This window comes from Hyposmocoma kahamanoa, unplaced genomic scaffold (assembly GCF_003589595.1).
Source record: "Hyposmocoma kahamanoa isolate Upper Pololo Valley unplaced genomic scaffold, ASM358959v1 99303, whole genome shotgun sequence".
NCBI classification, from domain to species: domain Eukaryota; kingdom Metazoa; phylum Arthropoda; class Insecta; order Lepidoptera; family Cosmopterigidae; genus Hyposmocoma; species Hyposmocoma kahamanoa.
The window spans coordinates 1-15,475 of NW_020655856.1; the positions used below are offsets into that span (position 1 = coordinate 1).

General features: G+C 34.7%; 2 protein-coding genes across 2 annotated transcripts; one reads left to right on the forward strand and one right to left on the reverse strand.

The window, feature by feature from the left end:
• The first annotated feature begins 2,346 nt into the window (after positions 1-2,346).
• On the forward strand, positions 2,347-3,406 carry LOC113239055 (RNA polymerase II subunit A C-terminal domain phosphatase SSU72). Its single transcript, XM_026475922.1, has one exon. It carries the CDS (start codon positions 2,552-2,554, stop codon positions 3,134-3,136), a length of 585 nt encoding a protein of 194 aa, XP_026331707.1. The 5' UTR covers positions 2,347-2,551; the 3' UTR covers positions 3,137-3,406.
• Positions 3,407-3,540: 134 nt separating this feature from the next.
• Positions 3,541-13,589, reverse strand: LOC113239054 (ethanolamine kinase). Its single transcript, XM_026475921.1, has 8 exons — positions 13,514-13,589; positions 13,325-13,437; positions 13,091-13,227; positions 12,121-12,304; positions 11,438-11,526; positions 10,852-11,078; positions 3,775-4,003; positions 3,541-3,704 (listed from the first exon to the last, which is right to left on the reverse strand). The coding sequence occupies exons 1-8, from the start codon at positions 13,548-13,550 to the stop codon at positions 3,638-3,640; spliced, it is 1,083 nt and encodes a 360-aa protein (XP_026331706.1). The 5' UTR covers positions 13,551-13,589; the 3' UTR covers positions 3,541-3,637.
• Between the last annotated feature and the right edge of the window lie 1,886 nt (positions 13,590-15,475).

Here is a 15,475-nt window from a genome sequence, read left to right on the forward strand (position 1 = left end):
TTATACCGGTGAATTTTCAATCCTATTACTGATGAAATCAAAATTCGTAAATTCTAAGTGCGCTTATGCATATGGAAATAATATTTTTTATTTTACTGGTCAACATAGGTAAGTAATTCACAAACTTACCTTCGACAATTAGCCATCAATATTGATAATTTACAATGACGATTAAACAGCTCAGGGGCAAATTCTATCAACAACCTCTCGTCTCAACGGAGTGATAGTGACTAATTTGTGATACAATTATATGCTTGAAGTTCCCGTGACAAGCGACAGGACATGTTGTCTTTTGCGCATTAAAATGTCGTAAGTGCTAAATTCGTTTTAGCGGAATAACTCTAAAACTAAAGGGATTAAAAAAATCCGTAACGACAATAGTCGATCGTGTATAAATATTATTAATTATCTAATTTTTGTCCTAATAACCTGTAGCATTTCGAGAATAAATCGAAAAAATGTGAAAATTAGAGGTCATTTCGTGATTTTTATCTATCGAGGAAACTTTATTGTTTTATGTTTCTGATTAATGTCTATGCTTGAATATATCGTAAGTTACTCATACAATATTTTATTTCTAAGTTTAAAGTGGATTTATTATTATTATATATCCTAAAATCAAATCGAAGATTAGTAATTTTTCCTCTGCTCCCTCTTAATGGATCGTGACCAGATTGAAGCCGACAAAAACACTTGATTTCAAAAACAAGGGGAGCACGGGGACAATATATCCCTACAGTGTTTTTTTTTTAATTGGGACAGTATGAGGTCGGTCTGGATCGGTCTGGGTATTCGCGCAGCAGTCTGCCTTGAGAATTTACCAGAATTTACCATTTAAGTGTTTGTATTTATTATGCATTTTCAATAATTATATTATTTTCATTATGTTCCTAGCTTCGTCGTTTTATACTATAAACAATAAGCATTATGGTTTTTTAGGCACTTATACTCACTGGTCAGGGTGACAAAGACAGAAAATATCTGTCCAGAAACGAATTCAAGAAGTTTTGTATTATGGTAAGTTAAGTTAAGTAACACTACATCATGAGTGATCAACAAACTACTTCTGAAGGCCAGAGTATAGGTGGCTACCGTGAACTAACAACAGACGGTCCGCCTCTGTAGGTCTGCATCTTATATCACCCCTTCGTAAGGAGACCTTTACGCTCTGAAGGGCACAGTTTATTTATCTTAAAAGGCATCCTATCACCGTTGACTTAAAACAGCCACCTCTTAAAGTGGATTACAGCGGTCTCTAAGTAAAACTAAGTCATTCTAACATGATTTGTATTTTCCTTGATGTTAAGGATGCATTTGATAATGTAAATATCGAAGAATTGATTCAAGTTTTATATGATATTGGAATGCCAAGTAAAACCTTGCAATGGTTATTTTAAGTTTTTAAATCAATTGTTTTTGCGAAACACAATAATAAGCTACATGGACCCAAAACTGCCAATAAGGGAACAATGCAAGGAGCTACTCTCTCTTTGCTTTTATACAATTTATATACTTCAGAGATTTTAAAACATGTATAGCGTCTGGACGGTAAGCTAGAAGACGTTGTCGGTTCGAATCGGGCCGGATCGAAGCACTTCTTTACCGAGTGTTCGATCTTTGTATTAATAATTATAATATAAATATTGTTTTAATATCTGATTCCAAAAGTGTTTTAACTTTTTTATTTTCTAGTTTGTCATCTTATAAGTCCATTTTTATGTAACATTGTTAATTTAATGGCACAGCTAAAACAAAAGGGGATTAAAGTAGAACTAGTTTGGGTTCACCCACACAGTGGCATAGATGGAAATGAGACAGCTGACAGCTTAATACACACGGTCCCCGACGAAGACCATGAGAACACTCTTCAAATTCCTTTCACTGACTTCTATACATACTTCAAGGACAGAAAACTGTGGAAAGAATACTGGGACATTACCTTACAGAGTAAAGGCAAGTGGTATGCTGAAATACAGAAAGACGTACACGTAAAAGCGGGATGGTGATATACACTTCATGTAGCGCTGTCTCACAACGATTCATTTTAGGTCCTAAACCGAATCGTAATAAGAGTTCATAGTAACACCCCAGGACTTACTATTTAGTAATAATGAGTTTTTTATCCCACTCTATAAGTTTATTATAAGTACGGTAGAAAAAATTTAATTCACATCCTATTTATGTAAATAATTACTTAATTTGAATTTGTTGTAAGTTTTTTGTTAGTGTTAAAATGTCTTCGACTAAAGGTATTTGTATCCAGGTTAAGCAATAAATTAAAAAAAAATGACAGTGACATATAGAACAAGCGAAAGAGAAACGAGCAATTCACAAATTAGAAAGATAGTAGGAAGCAATTTGTCAATTCTAAAATTGGACAAAAAGCACTAAAATAATATAGGTTTAGGAACAAAATATAAGTTCATTTAAAAAGACTTTACATCTTCAAGATAAAGGTTGTGGTAATAAACCACGAATTGTTTGAAAGTCACTGCGATGCCACTCTTATGACGTTGAAGTTTCTACGGCGGAAACGCACTATAAAGCAAGCATGATCATGAGTGAATTATATATCGCCGTTGTCTGCTCATCTAACATGAACCGTAGTATGGAAGCGCACGCTTTCCTCGTTAAAAAGGGCTTTAAAGTGAAGTCGTTTGGTACCGGTGAAAAGGTAAAGTTACCTGGTGCGTCTGCCGACCGCCCTAATTGTTATGAATTTGGGATCCCATACGATGATATTTATAATGATTTGTTAGAGAAAGATAAAGCTTATTATACTCAAAATGGGTTATTGCACATGTTGGATAGAAATAGAAGGATAAAGCCATGTCCTGAAAAGTTTCAAGTGTCTACTGAGCGCTTTGATGTGATTATTACTTGCGAAGAACGAGTTTATGATCAAGTGATTGAATGGTTTGGTTCACGGAGGTCTGTCTTCAATCAACCTGTTCATGTGGTTAACATTGATATTCAAGACAACCATGAGGAAGCGACCATTGGGGCGTTTTTAATAAGTGACATGGTCACCAAAATGGCGCAGAGTGATGATTTAGATAATGATATTGATGAACTGTTACACGAGTTTGAATCCAAGTGCCACAGACCAATACTAAATTGTATTATGTTTTACTAACATATATATTGCAGCTGCAATGAGTATTACAATAGAACTGCGAGATGACATTTAGCTCATTAGCAGCATTTTTTGTACTGACAATTGAATGTTATGTTTATAATGAAATTCTAACTTTATCATTACTTTGACTAATAATTTTTTCAAATGAAATTAATACTACAGGAAGTACTATTGTTAAGTTTCTTCTGTATATAGGAAACAAGACAATTTAATTCTTATGTCTATTGTTTTATTACTCCTTTATGATTAAATATTATCTAGAAAAATTCCTTATAACCAACGTTCTTTATAAAGTTTATAGATGTGTGTGTCCGCAGTTCTAAGCATCTTAATGTCATCTTGAAAATAAAAGTGGCTGTCATTTTATTTTAATAATAATATATTTTTTATTACTTGCTTGGATTACATGATTTCCTTAAATTAAAAAAACCTCCTTAATTTACAAATTAATATGTTATGCTACAATCATAAAACAGTTTAACTACTTTTTTATAAATATCAACTCAATTCCTTAAAGACTTTGTCCTTTAGCTTATAATATCTGTTCAATCGGATGTCAGCATATCTGAAAGCAATAACAAATTCTTCATATTGTGAAATGAGCAATAAATCTAAGATACTTACTGAAAAGTTACCTTCCAAAATCAAAGTCTATGTTTGAGAGTTCATATTGTACAAGTGACCATATACCCCACAAAAAGTGTGAAGCCAGTGCATGATGTTGTACCTCTCTGTACAGCTTTTCTATACTCTCATCAGAGGGATTCTCAACATTAAGGTAATCAACCAAGTATTTCTGAATCCACATTGTTTGAAATTCTTTATTGGGGTATCGGTTATAGTCCATGTCATCTATTGACAACCCTAAGGAGCAGAAAACGACAACATTAAAAAGTTCTAAAAAAAATTATATAGTATTAATAGCTGATAATGGTTTTTAAAATGTCTACTTGTGTATACTTTAACATGACAAGTTAACAGAGAGTATGCATATATATACAAAATAATATAAGACAAACACAATGTGGAACTATAGCCGCATTATTGCACAACACAATTTTTTTTTGCAAACATTTCTTCTATGTAACCTTCTTGCACACAAGATAAATACATTACAAAACAAAGACAAAAGACGGGTACAACAAATGGCCTTATTGCTAGATAGAATCAATAAAAAACGACTTCCCGCAAAAAATCACTAAAATGTATGTATATGTTACAGTTTATTATAGACACAAACAATTTCTCAAATATATTTAAAAAAAATAATTTCACATTTTTGAATATGGACTATTTTGGCCAGAACTAGCTCACATAAAGTGTGTCTCATTTTGATAGATTCTTACAATATTCTAACGACGGTTTTTTTGACTTGTAGAGAATCAAATTTTACGTTCAATAATGATATAATATTAAATTTCACATATATTAACTTACAACACTATTGTATTAGCAGTGCGATATATAAATAATAAATAAATAAATAAATAACGCACACACTCAACACAGCCCCGCACTAGGGAAACCCTGTGTCGCGGGTACCATGGACACACACATAGACAACCACAAATTACACCCAAACTCACGAGAGAAATAAATGTAAGCCATACAAACATTTCTCCCGGCCCGGGAATCGAACCTGGGACCTCTGCGTGGCAGTCCGGCATGGTAACCGTTCGGCCACGGAGGCAGTTAATATACGCGAACTCGAAGGACAAGTCGTTATATGGTAGTGATACTAGCCTGTTTTACTTTGGTCACGAGACACGACATGGTTTCAATCGAGATGCCCAAAACGACCTTAATTAACTCTTGATTGCCAAAACGCACTATATAATTTCTCTTCCTTCGTTTATCGCTAGTAATTTAAAATTTTGAACTGCTTAAAATTAATGAAACCGGATAATAAATACTTAGGTTTCGTTCTTAAAATGGAAGCCGCATCATGAAGATTAAATATGCGGTGTGCCAACAAAGTAATTCGAAGAGAAAACCAATCATTGCTGACAATGGGCCAATCGCTTTCTAAGTCCGAAATGTAAAATATTTTCTAAAGTTGATAATAGTTTAATTAGAGAGGTTTCGAGAGAGATGTTATCACTCCAATTAAGTACGTGTCTCCTTAAGTCTTTGGAGCTACATTTCTCCAGGACCTGATCAATAAGGTTGTCTTCTTCATTTACAAATTTACTCTGATTTCGTAATATCTAAACTGACATTAATGTGTTAAAATTATAATAAACCTATATTACGCCCACCTACTACAAACTATTGCAAAAATAATATTACATGAAGTTCTTACATTTTATGACGAAGCTAATAGGTACCTATTATAAAAGAAACTAAAAAACGCATAAATTGAAAAGGCTACAATATTTTGTCAAATAAAATCCATTTATTTGATACAAAAATATAATTAAATCAGTATTTCGTCACTAAGAGATCAACAGGGCAGGATTAACAATTTAGAAATTACGGGAGTACCTACCAGTCACAAAAGGAGAAAATCTGATTGCTCCCCAGAATAAATTATTGTATGGACGTGTGCGCAGGCTTGGTAAAGAATTATGTTACAAACTTGTTACAAATACATCTGGTTAAACGATTGCAAGATATTTGTTCGTAAAAGCGACACTTCAAAAGCAATTTCAATATCTAGCGAAGCCGATCTTATTAAAATAAAGTGACTAATAGCATGTTTATTTTGTTGGGTTTTTTATTATATTTACTATTTGTTTTGTTTTTTTGAGATATTTTTACACAACACATACCATAATTTTGTATTCATACATTCCAAAGATATGTCAAGGTTTAATTGTTTTTCTATATACCCACCATGGTAAAACGTTAATTCTTATTTCATCTTTTAGTTTAATTATGTGGGATGCTTAAAATTTTTTAGGACGTTGCAATTTCATAGAGGTGCCGAAAATGTTAGTGTCGTACTTGTTGTTTACAAATATTCGTACTTGTCAATAGGAATTGCTACAGTAAGAACTTTACCCTACTGCAAACGAGTGTGGTGCACTTTTTTTGTATGTATCATTATCGTAATTATGTTTTCACACCTGTACACCTTTTGAAAATAAACAAATGAATAGCGGGACTAAAATGATATCTATTTATTACCAAAACGTTAGGGGCCTGCGCACAAATCTCATGAATTCCCGAGTAATGTTTTGAACAGCAATTATGACCTTATCTGCATAACAGAGACGTGGTTAAACAACTCCTTTTACAATTCCAAATTCTTTGACAACCGTTTCGAACAAGCATTAGCGGTAAGGGGCGGGGTGGTGGGGTGAGTGTGGCGGTGCGACGGGAGCTGTGTCCTGTCGCGCGCCATGCATGGTGTGCACCGCCGCCCGCGGACGACGCGCGACGGTTGGGTGAGCGTACCGCTGCGCGGCGCCAGCGCTGCTGGTGGCTGTCTCACTAATACGCAAACGTATCACCATATCGTATGTACCTACATACCGCACGGCCCGCGCCATGAATCTCTTCTCACGTCGTTTTACGATAGGACTTGCGATATTATACATTCTCACCCGGACGATGTATTTCTTATTTTAGGGGACTTTAATGTAACTAATGCCACCTGGTACTATGATGACGACAACCTAAATATGTGTATTCGTGCCAATACCTACTGATTTATTAACATCTTTGACGAGTGACTTCCTAAGCCTATCTTTATTGTCCCAATATAACTGCATATACAACAATAATAGTGAACTCTTGGACCTTGTATTTTGTAACAAGTTTTGTAAAGTTGAATGTTCTCCTTTTCCTTTAGTACCCGAAGATCCTCATAAAATTATGTAATCACTTATAAAATTATGTAACGAGAAACGTAAGTTTCACAAAAAGTGGAAAAAATACGGTAATAATCGGGATTACAATACATTCTCCAAACTCCGGTCAAGGTTACGTAAAATGGAACAGGAGTGTTACATTTATTATAATACATTATGTGAGGAAAGAATCAAAAAAAATCCTAAATATTTTTGGTCCTATGTAAAGTCGAAAAAACAATCTGGTGACCCCTCAAAACATGGTCTACAATGGTAATGTTCTGTCAGAAGGTAGCGCAATTTGCGATGCATTTAACGAATATTTCCAATCTGTATTTGTATCGTCATTCTCACAACAAAATTACTTCCCTGACTTTAACTATTCTAGTACTATAGTGGCTATCAACTCGATAAAACTAAATGATAGTATTATCTTGAAGGAGCTCAAATGCGTCAATATTAACAAAGGAGCCGGACCAGATGGTATTCACCCAATTATAATTTCGAAATGTTCCGCAGATTTAAACGCGTCACAAGTATCTTTAAACAATCTATGAGTACGGGAGTCTTTCCTTCTATCTGAAAGAGGGCTCTCATAACCCCAATACCTAAAAATAATCAAAAAGATCAAATCACCCAGTACCGACCTATTTCTAAACTGTGCATTCTCGGCAAGATTTTCGAAAACATTGTAACTGCGCAATTATTCCATTCTGTTCAAAATTTTATCTCGGAAAACCAGCACGGGTTTATGAGGTCACGTTGTGTCGAATCAAACATGATTCAATTCACTAATTATTTATTGTGCGCTATGGATAATAACTTACAGGTAGACGTCGTGTACACCGACTTTTCCAAAGCATTTGAAAAAATTAATCACGATTTGCTCATAAAAAAGTTTAACAAGATCGGTGTACATGGCAGTTTGCTCAGATGGGTCGAGTCATACATAGGCAACCGAAGTCAGGCGGCCTGTTTGAGAGGTTACTGTTCTAAATTCCTGCCGATTACTTCGGGTGTCCTGCAGGGTTCCCATTTAGGTCCGCTACAATCCATTTTACAAATGTAATATCGATCGAATAAAAAGAGTCCAATGGATTCTTAATTTTCGTACTAATTGCCCAATTGAACCATACGAATACTCTCTTAGGCGTAATAAATTACTTACTTTACAATATCGCTGTAAGAAATCTGATATAGCTTTTCTCTACAAAATACTTAACAATAGGGTTGATTCACCGACTCTGTTATTGCAGATTAATTTTATAAATAAAGCTCGTTTATCAGCACGCCCCCAACGTAAAATAAAAATTTTCGTACCACCACGACTCCGTAAGAATTATACGAGAAACAGTTACTTTCATCGTTCGTTATCTTTATATAATAATACATTTTGTGACACGGATATGTTTGGTATCTCATTGAACAGATTTAAGGTAAGCATCTACAACAAATTATTTACTGTCTATGAATGCTGAAGCCGGTTTACATCCCGGTTAATTAGTTATGTTTTAATTTTGTCTAGTTCTAAGTAGTAATTTGTCTAAGCACCCATATGGTTCTTACTCGTGGTTATAACTATTCGCTTTTGGTTCAAAAACGCGTTTATTTTGTATTCTACTTATATACTTAAGCCCTTTTAGTACATGTCATTAATATTTAAGTGTAATATTCGGTACTCATTGTCTATAGTATAGTTCAAATTTCTGTATTAATTCATACTGTAATGACTGTTCCAAAATAAATAATAAAAAAAAAGAAAATAATTTCGTATTCGTATATTATATATTAAATCTGGGGTCCACAGTGTTAAGTATGGAGCTTCATACGTCTTTTAATTTGGTCGAGTATTTGAGAGTAATTGTTTCGAACGGATGTCGTCGGATGGAGAACGGGAGTAGGTACAGGGACTTTGTACAGTCAAGAGCACGTCAAGCTTAACATTTTGTACTTTGGACCGTTCTTATCACAAACATATATCTAGATATATGTTTGTGGTTCTTATCGTAAGCGGCACAGAGTTGGATTTAAATCTTAAATGTCAAGCTTGACCGTACGTGTACGTTTGTTACATCTATGTATATAGTTGTTGCCGAACTGTATAACCTGTTTCACTGAAATGCACTGTTTCGTTGTTTTCTTTAAATCCTCATTTATGTGAATATATATTCGCATTAGAATAAAGTTTGTCATATCCAAATACAGCACTACAGGATGTTAAAAAACAAGTTTGAAATTATAGGAAAAGTTTATATATCAGTCCTAAAATACAGGAAGAATTCGAAAGGAAATTCTCGATTAATTTTAATTACAGGCCTACCGCTTAACTGCGAGTCGGTTCCTGAGGTAGCTGCGCGGTGCTGGAGGAGTGACACCTGTCCATCCAGGTACTCCGGCGGGCGCTTACAACGTGCCAGATTGCTATTGGGGTTTTCTGTGAGCTCGCAAAGGCATTTGATTGCGTGGATCATAATTACTCTTATTAGGAAGCTAGATTATGGAGTAAGTGGCAAGGCGTTGGAACTTGTCTCGTCATATCTTAACGGTAGAATTCAGAAAGTAGACATACATGGAGTGACTTCTTTGCGTTCTCCGGTAAAAAATTATATTCATTTATATTAATGATCTACCATTCTTTGTTAAGGATCTTTGCGAAATAGTATTGTTTGCTGACACATCCTTGGTTTTTAAATCAGACAGACATGACGTTAACTATGATAATATTTATGATACCCTTTCAAACCCTTTTTTATTGGTTTAATATTAACAATTTATTGCTCAATGCCAAGAAGACAAAGTGTGTTAAATTTGAATTACCTAATGTAAAATCGACTAGCCCAATCATAGAAATAAATGGAGAAAAGTTGGACCTTGTTAATAAAGCTGTCTTTTTGGGAGTGACCTTAAATAGTAAACTCCAATGGTTTCCACATAATATATCTTCCTTGGCCATCAGATTAAGCTCTTATGCAGCAGAGCTGCGCAGTCCGTAGAATACGTGAACTTACCGATGTTGCTACTGCTGGACTAGTTTAGTTTAGTTACTTCCATAGTATAATGTCCTACGGGATTCTCAGGTGGGGTAAAGCAGCAGATATATAAACCATATTTGTGTTGCAAAACGAGCGATTCGTTCTGTGTACCGTAGGTTCCGCTTAGGATTTCTCTCAGAGAAAAGTTGAAGGAGACTAGTATCATGACTGTGGCATCTCAGTACATTTACTCAAATATTTTGTATACCCGTAAAAATATACATAATTTCGTTAAGAAAGAAGATATCCATAATATTAACCTTAGAACTAAGTCCAAACTCATGGTACCACGTTTTCGTTTAACTATAAGGTAAACGATTCTTTTATGGGGAACTGTATACGTTTTTACAATAAGATTCCGGAGCATATGGAAAGACAACGTGAGTCAAGATGCCACACAAATATGATTCAAAATGTAGGTATTCTATAGCATTTAAGTTTATTTGAAAAGAGCAATCCCTAGAGTTTTTTTTTAATAACGCACACACTCAACATAGCCCCTTGCTTGTTCTTCTAAGGGAGGTCAGCATAGTGATCGAGCAGTAGTTTAAAAAAATGACGTTTTCAAGTGTAAAAATTTTACCTATGGAATAAATGATTATTTGACTTTGACTTAGTTTGCCAGTTAGGGGACTATAGGTTTATATATTGTTAATTTTAAATATATATTTTTTGTAATAACTGTAACTGTTTATCCCTCAATAAAATATAAAAAAAAACAAAGAAAATACCGGGTTTCTCAAACTGGTAAGTCTTGCTTTGAACTTAGAATCTATTTCAATATAATTTTAGTGAAACAATTTTTAACAATATGACTGAACTCTCTTCATTAACTTGTCATTTCTTGTAAATACTTATAATATACGCTTTTATTGTTAGTTCTTACCAACAAATTCATTGAAATGATTTGCTATATCAAAGGCTTGGTAATTGTAAGTTGCATATTCATAGTCAATAAAGTGTACAATCCCTTTATGTTCATTGTAGATGACGTTTCCTAGAAGCAAATCATTGTGAGCAAACACAATTGGGCTCTCAGTTTTGGTTAAGTGCAATTTTAGGCGCTCTGACTCTATCCTTAGTCTTGTTATTGACCCAAAGCTATTGGAAAATCTACAACAGACATAGACAAAAAACATGTCCTTGTTATTATTTCTTGAGTTTACTTTTTTTGCCAAAATTGCTGACATTACAAAGGGTCAGCAGGAGAATCAATTAAATCACAATCAAAATTATTACTATAGCATGAAGTAAGAATACTTTATTGTGTATCAAAAGAAATTTACAATAATTGTGAATTAGCTGACTTTTCCCAAAAATTAAGATTTTCATATTCAAGTTTTGCATATTGCTTGTGCTAGATTTACAAAATGTCTTGCTAGGTATATAAAATTGATAGATATATCTTGTTAGTAAGAATACATCAATAGCAAACATCAAAGCGGTTTTTAGCATAATATACAGAGACATACCTTATTTGTTTAGCTTCAGTACCAAAAGGTTCAGGAAGTAAACTCAAAAATTGTTCTATTTTATCCCATACCATTGGTTCCTTTCTTATCTGTAAAAAGTTGTATTTTTTACTATATTTTATTTTTTATTTATTTATACATTCAAGGAAAATCAAAAGCTTGAAAACAATTAATAAAAAAACATAGTCAATAAGAGGTTTTAAATTCTGTTATCATAAAATTTATTTGTAAATGTAAAAATTTACTACTGCTACTACTATTACAAAAAGAATGCTGACAGCCATTTCAAAACAGAGATAAGCACTTGTATTTATGCAGGTAACTAATAAAAATCTTTGTTTACTTAGAAGACACCATTATCTAAATACCCCTCCAGCTCTATTCAAAGACTTTTTATGTAACTATAGGTATAGAGTTTATGGTATAGAATGTATTGTAAATGTTAATAAATGTGTATGTGCTGCATAAACAATGTACCTACTTACTTCTCTGTGTCATTGTGCTTACTATAGTGCATATATACAAGTCTTAAGAGATATGAAGTATAGTAGTAGTAGTATAAGCAGATATGAAGTACACATACACTGTTCAGACACTATGTTTATAATAATTATGTAGTTTAAATGGTAGTTAAAATATGTATCCTTTTATCTTATGATAATGTTAAAAGAATAGGTACATACTTCTTTCCCAAGCTCAACTTTGTGCATTCTAGCCATCTGCTGTGCTACCAAAGGCCATATTTTAATGTCTAACACAGTGTCAGGATTCAAAGTTACACCTGGATAGTACTGATATGCAAGTCCATTTTCAAATACACCATAAATTTTTGGAGCCATTCCCAATACATTTAAGATTTTGATGTTTCTACAAAAGAAAATTATTAAATGCCTGTGTATTAAGTTATTGAGCATCTAATTGAGGAGCTTCAGAGCAAAAACTGACAAATCTAATACATTTCAATTCTAATCTTGTCTAGTCTCTTAGAATGGATTTGTAACATTGTGTTCAGATCTGTGCATTGTAACCTAACCTAACCTATATTTAAGGCGGACTTAGCGGTTACTATTCAGGTTGAGTAAAATGTTCATAGAAACCAAAACAAAACTACTTTTTGGCACAAAAAAGAATAAGTCTAAATGTGACTTAACACTTTTTATTCTGACGCACCTCAATTCATGTAGTCAATTGAAGACTAGCTCACTTCCTTTCAAAACAAATTCTCCTTGAAATACTATGAGTGACAATTTATTACTGTCATATAGAATGCTAGTGTAACTACATATTATATTGAAATGTATATATCTCTGTATGTGTATCAGTATAAGACAATTTATCACTACCATTGCCTTTAAAATGATTTGAACAAATTAATATAATAATAATAACAATGCACACACTCATACCTGATACTCATACATAATGGGTCCTGTACCGCAAGTGCCATTGACACACAGAGACAACCAGAAATTACACCCAAACTCACAAAAGAAATAAATGTAGGCCATACAAATATTGATTCCAACCTGGGAACCGAACTCAGGCCCTCTGTACTGTAAGAACAGCATGGTAACCATTAGGCCTTCCAGGCAGTTAAAACATGAATATTGTGACATCTTATGCTAGCTAGTCAATAAAATAGTAGAATCTCACCTAATTTCAGCATTTCTGTCGATGAGTAGATCAGTTTTATTTCCATAAATTCGTACCAACACAACATTATCTCCGTCGCTTGAATCTTCACCAAATTGACAAGCAACTAATTTATTTGTTATTCCATCGGTGAAGGTCTGGAAAATTTATATAAAATAAGTACCCACCCACCACCACACCAACTGCCCATAGCTCCTAACAGTTAATTTCAATTAGATTATTTTTACGCCGTACCTTGAATTTAACGTTATCAAGAGGCCAAGAAGGTCTCAGTACTTTTAGAACTTTTGTTATTCCACCAAATAAATCATTTTCCTCGATAGTAACAGGCACAAACTTATCACCAGCTGTAATACAAAATAACGACATGGTTACATACAATAAAATTACTATACGATAATATCAAGCAGCAACTATTTGTACTTGATAACAAACGACGTGGTGGAGTACTAATGCTCATCTCGAAGGAATATGGCAATAAATATAGTAGTCAAGATACATTGTGCGACAAACGTTCAATCAATTTGACAAACTGACACTTGACAGCTGATTTTGACAAATGTTCTGCTAGCGCTTCCAGCTTGGTACTTATTATGGAATCGATCGATTATAATTTTAAAATCGGAATGACAAAATATGTTTTGAACAAGTCAGGTAGAAGCATAGAATTAGTATATAGGTAGAAGAGAAAAGAAGTAAATCCACTGTCATATTGGAGTATCTGGACCCTCTTTCCTTTATTTTTTTCCGTACTCTAGGGCTGGACCTGATTAGATCTACATTGAGGGTCGTATTCGAGAACTCTACTCAATGCTCAACTCAGGATCTGAGTATGATTTCAAGCACTCGAAATCATACTCAAGTCCCTGCCATTAGGGTCGTATTTCCAGTGCTTGTGTTGCCAGTGCAATCCTGACTTGAGCATTGAATAGAGTTCGAGAATACGACTCTCAGGGTCGTATTCTAGAATTCTACTCAATGCTCAAGTCAAGATTTGAGTATGGTTTAAAGCACTCGAAATCATACTCAAGTCCCTGCCATTAGGGTCGTATTTCCAGTGCCTGTGTTGCCAGTGCAATCCTGACTTGAGCAGACTTGAGTATGATTTCAAGCACTGGAAATACGACACTGGCAAGGTCTTGAGTATGATTTCTAGCGCTTTGAATCATACTCAAGTTCTGACTTGAGTATTCTACTCAATAGTAGAGTTGTAGAATACGACCCTAAGTGATTTAAGCAAAGGTCATTGGATGTATGGCAACCAACGTTTTCCTTGTCTTAAAGTAATGGTATAATTTAGTATTGTGAATATTTTCCTTTATTTTCACTCCATATTCTAACTAGTATTTTGTCAGTTTAACACTTGTTGACCTATATATGCCTTTATAGAAATAATAATAATAATAATAATAATAACGCACACACTCAACATAGCCCCGCACTAGGGAAACCCTGTGTCGCGGGTGCCATGGACACACACATAGACAACCACAAATTACACCCAAACTCACGAGAGAAATAAATGTAGGCCATACAAATATTTCTCCCGGCCCGGGAATCGAACCCGGGGACCTCTGCGTGGCAGTCCGGTATGGTAACCGTTCGGCTACGGAGGCAGTTTAAATAACACCAGAGTAACTTGTGCCGCGACTAGTGATGGGATTCTACCCGGGTAAATACCCAAAATGGGAAAATATCCGGGAATCATCATCATATACAGCCTGACTTCACCCAGTGCTGGGCATAGGCCTCTAAGTTTCTGTGCCACTCCCCACGATCCCGTGCCAATCTCATCCAGGTTCGCCGGGAATATTCCCATTTAATCCACCCGATGGGTATTTATTCGGGTATTTAGGTTTTTATTGTCCCCGCCTCTCAAAAAGTGGCAGAAAGTTTTGTTCGAGAAATAACGTCAATAGCGCCTCTCGTCCTATATGCTCTAAGGTTATTATAAACGAAAAATGAAATTTAATAATGTGTAACAGTTTTATCCTAGAAATGTTCATTTTAATTGTTAACTTAAGGGCGCATTTATTCGACACGAATTTCATCACGCTCACCCCGCGTGGTCGCCGAGCTGAGTCCGCGCGGTCGAAAAGCCGAATCCGCGTTGCCATCGCGTGGAACTAACTGTCATGCCAAAAAACGTCTATTTGGTTATCCTCTAAGATTTGGTTAGTTTTTACGTTTTAACTTAAATGAGCATCCCGGCTTGAATTTGGTCTACGCAGCGACCCGCGCAGAGATCGCGCGGTCGTCGAGCGAAGTCTGCGGCGGTTATATTATTCAGAGGAATTTAAATATTGTTGGCTAGTAAATAGAATTCAGGTTCGCCATTAATATACATGAAGGCGTAGTAACGGGGCGGTCGCCGCTATACTATAC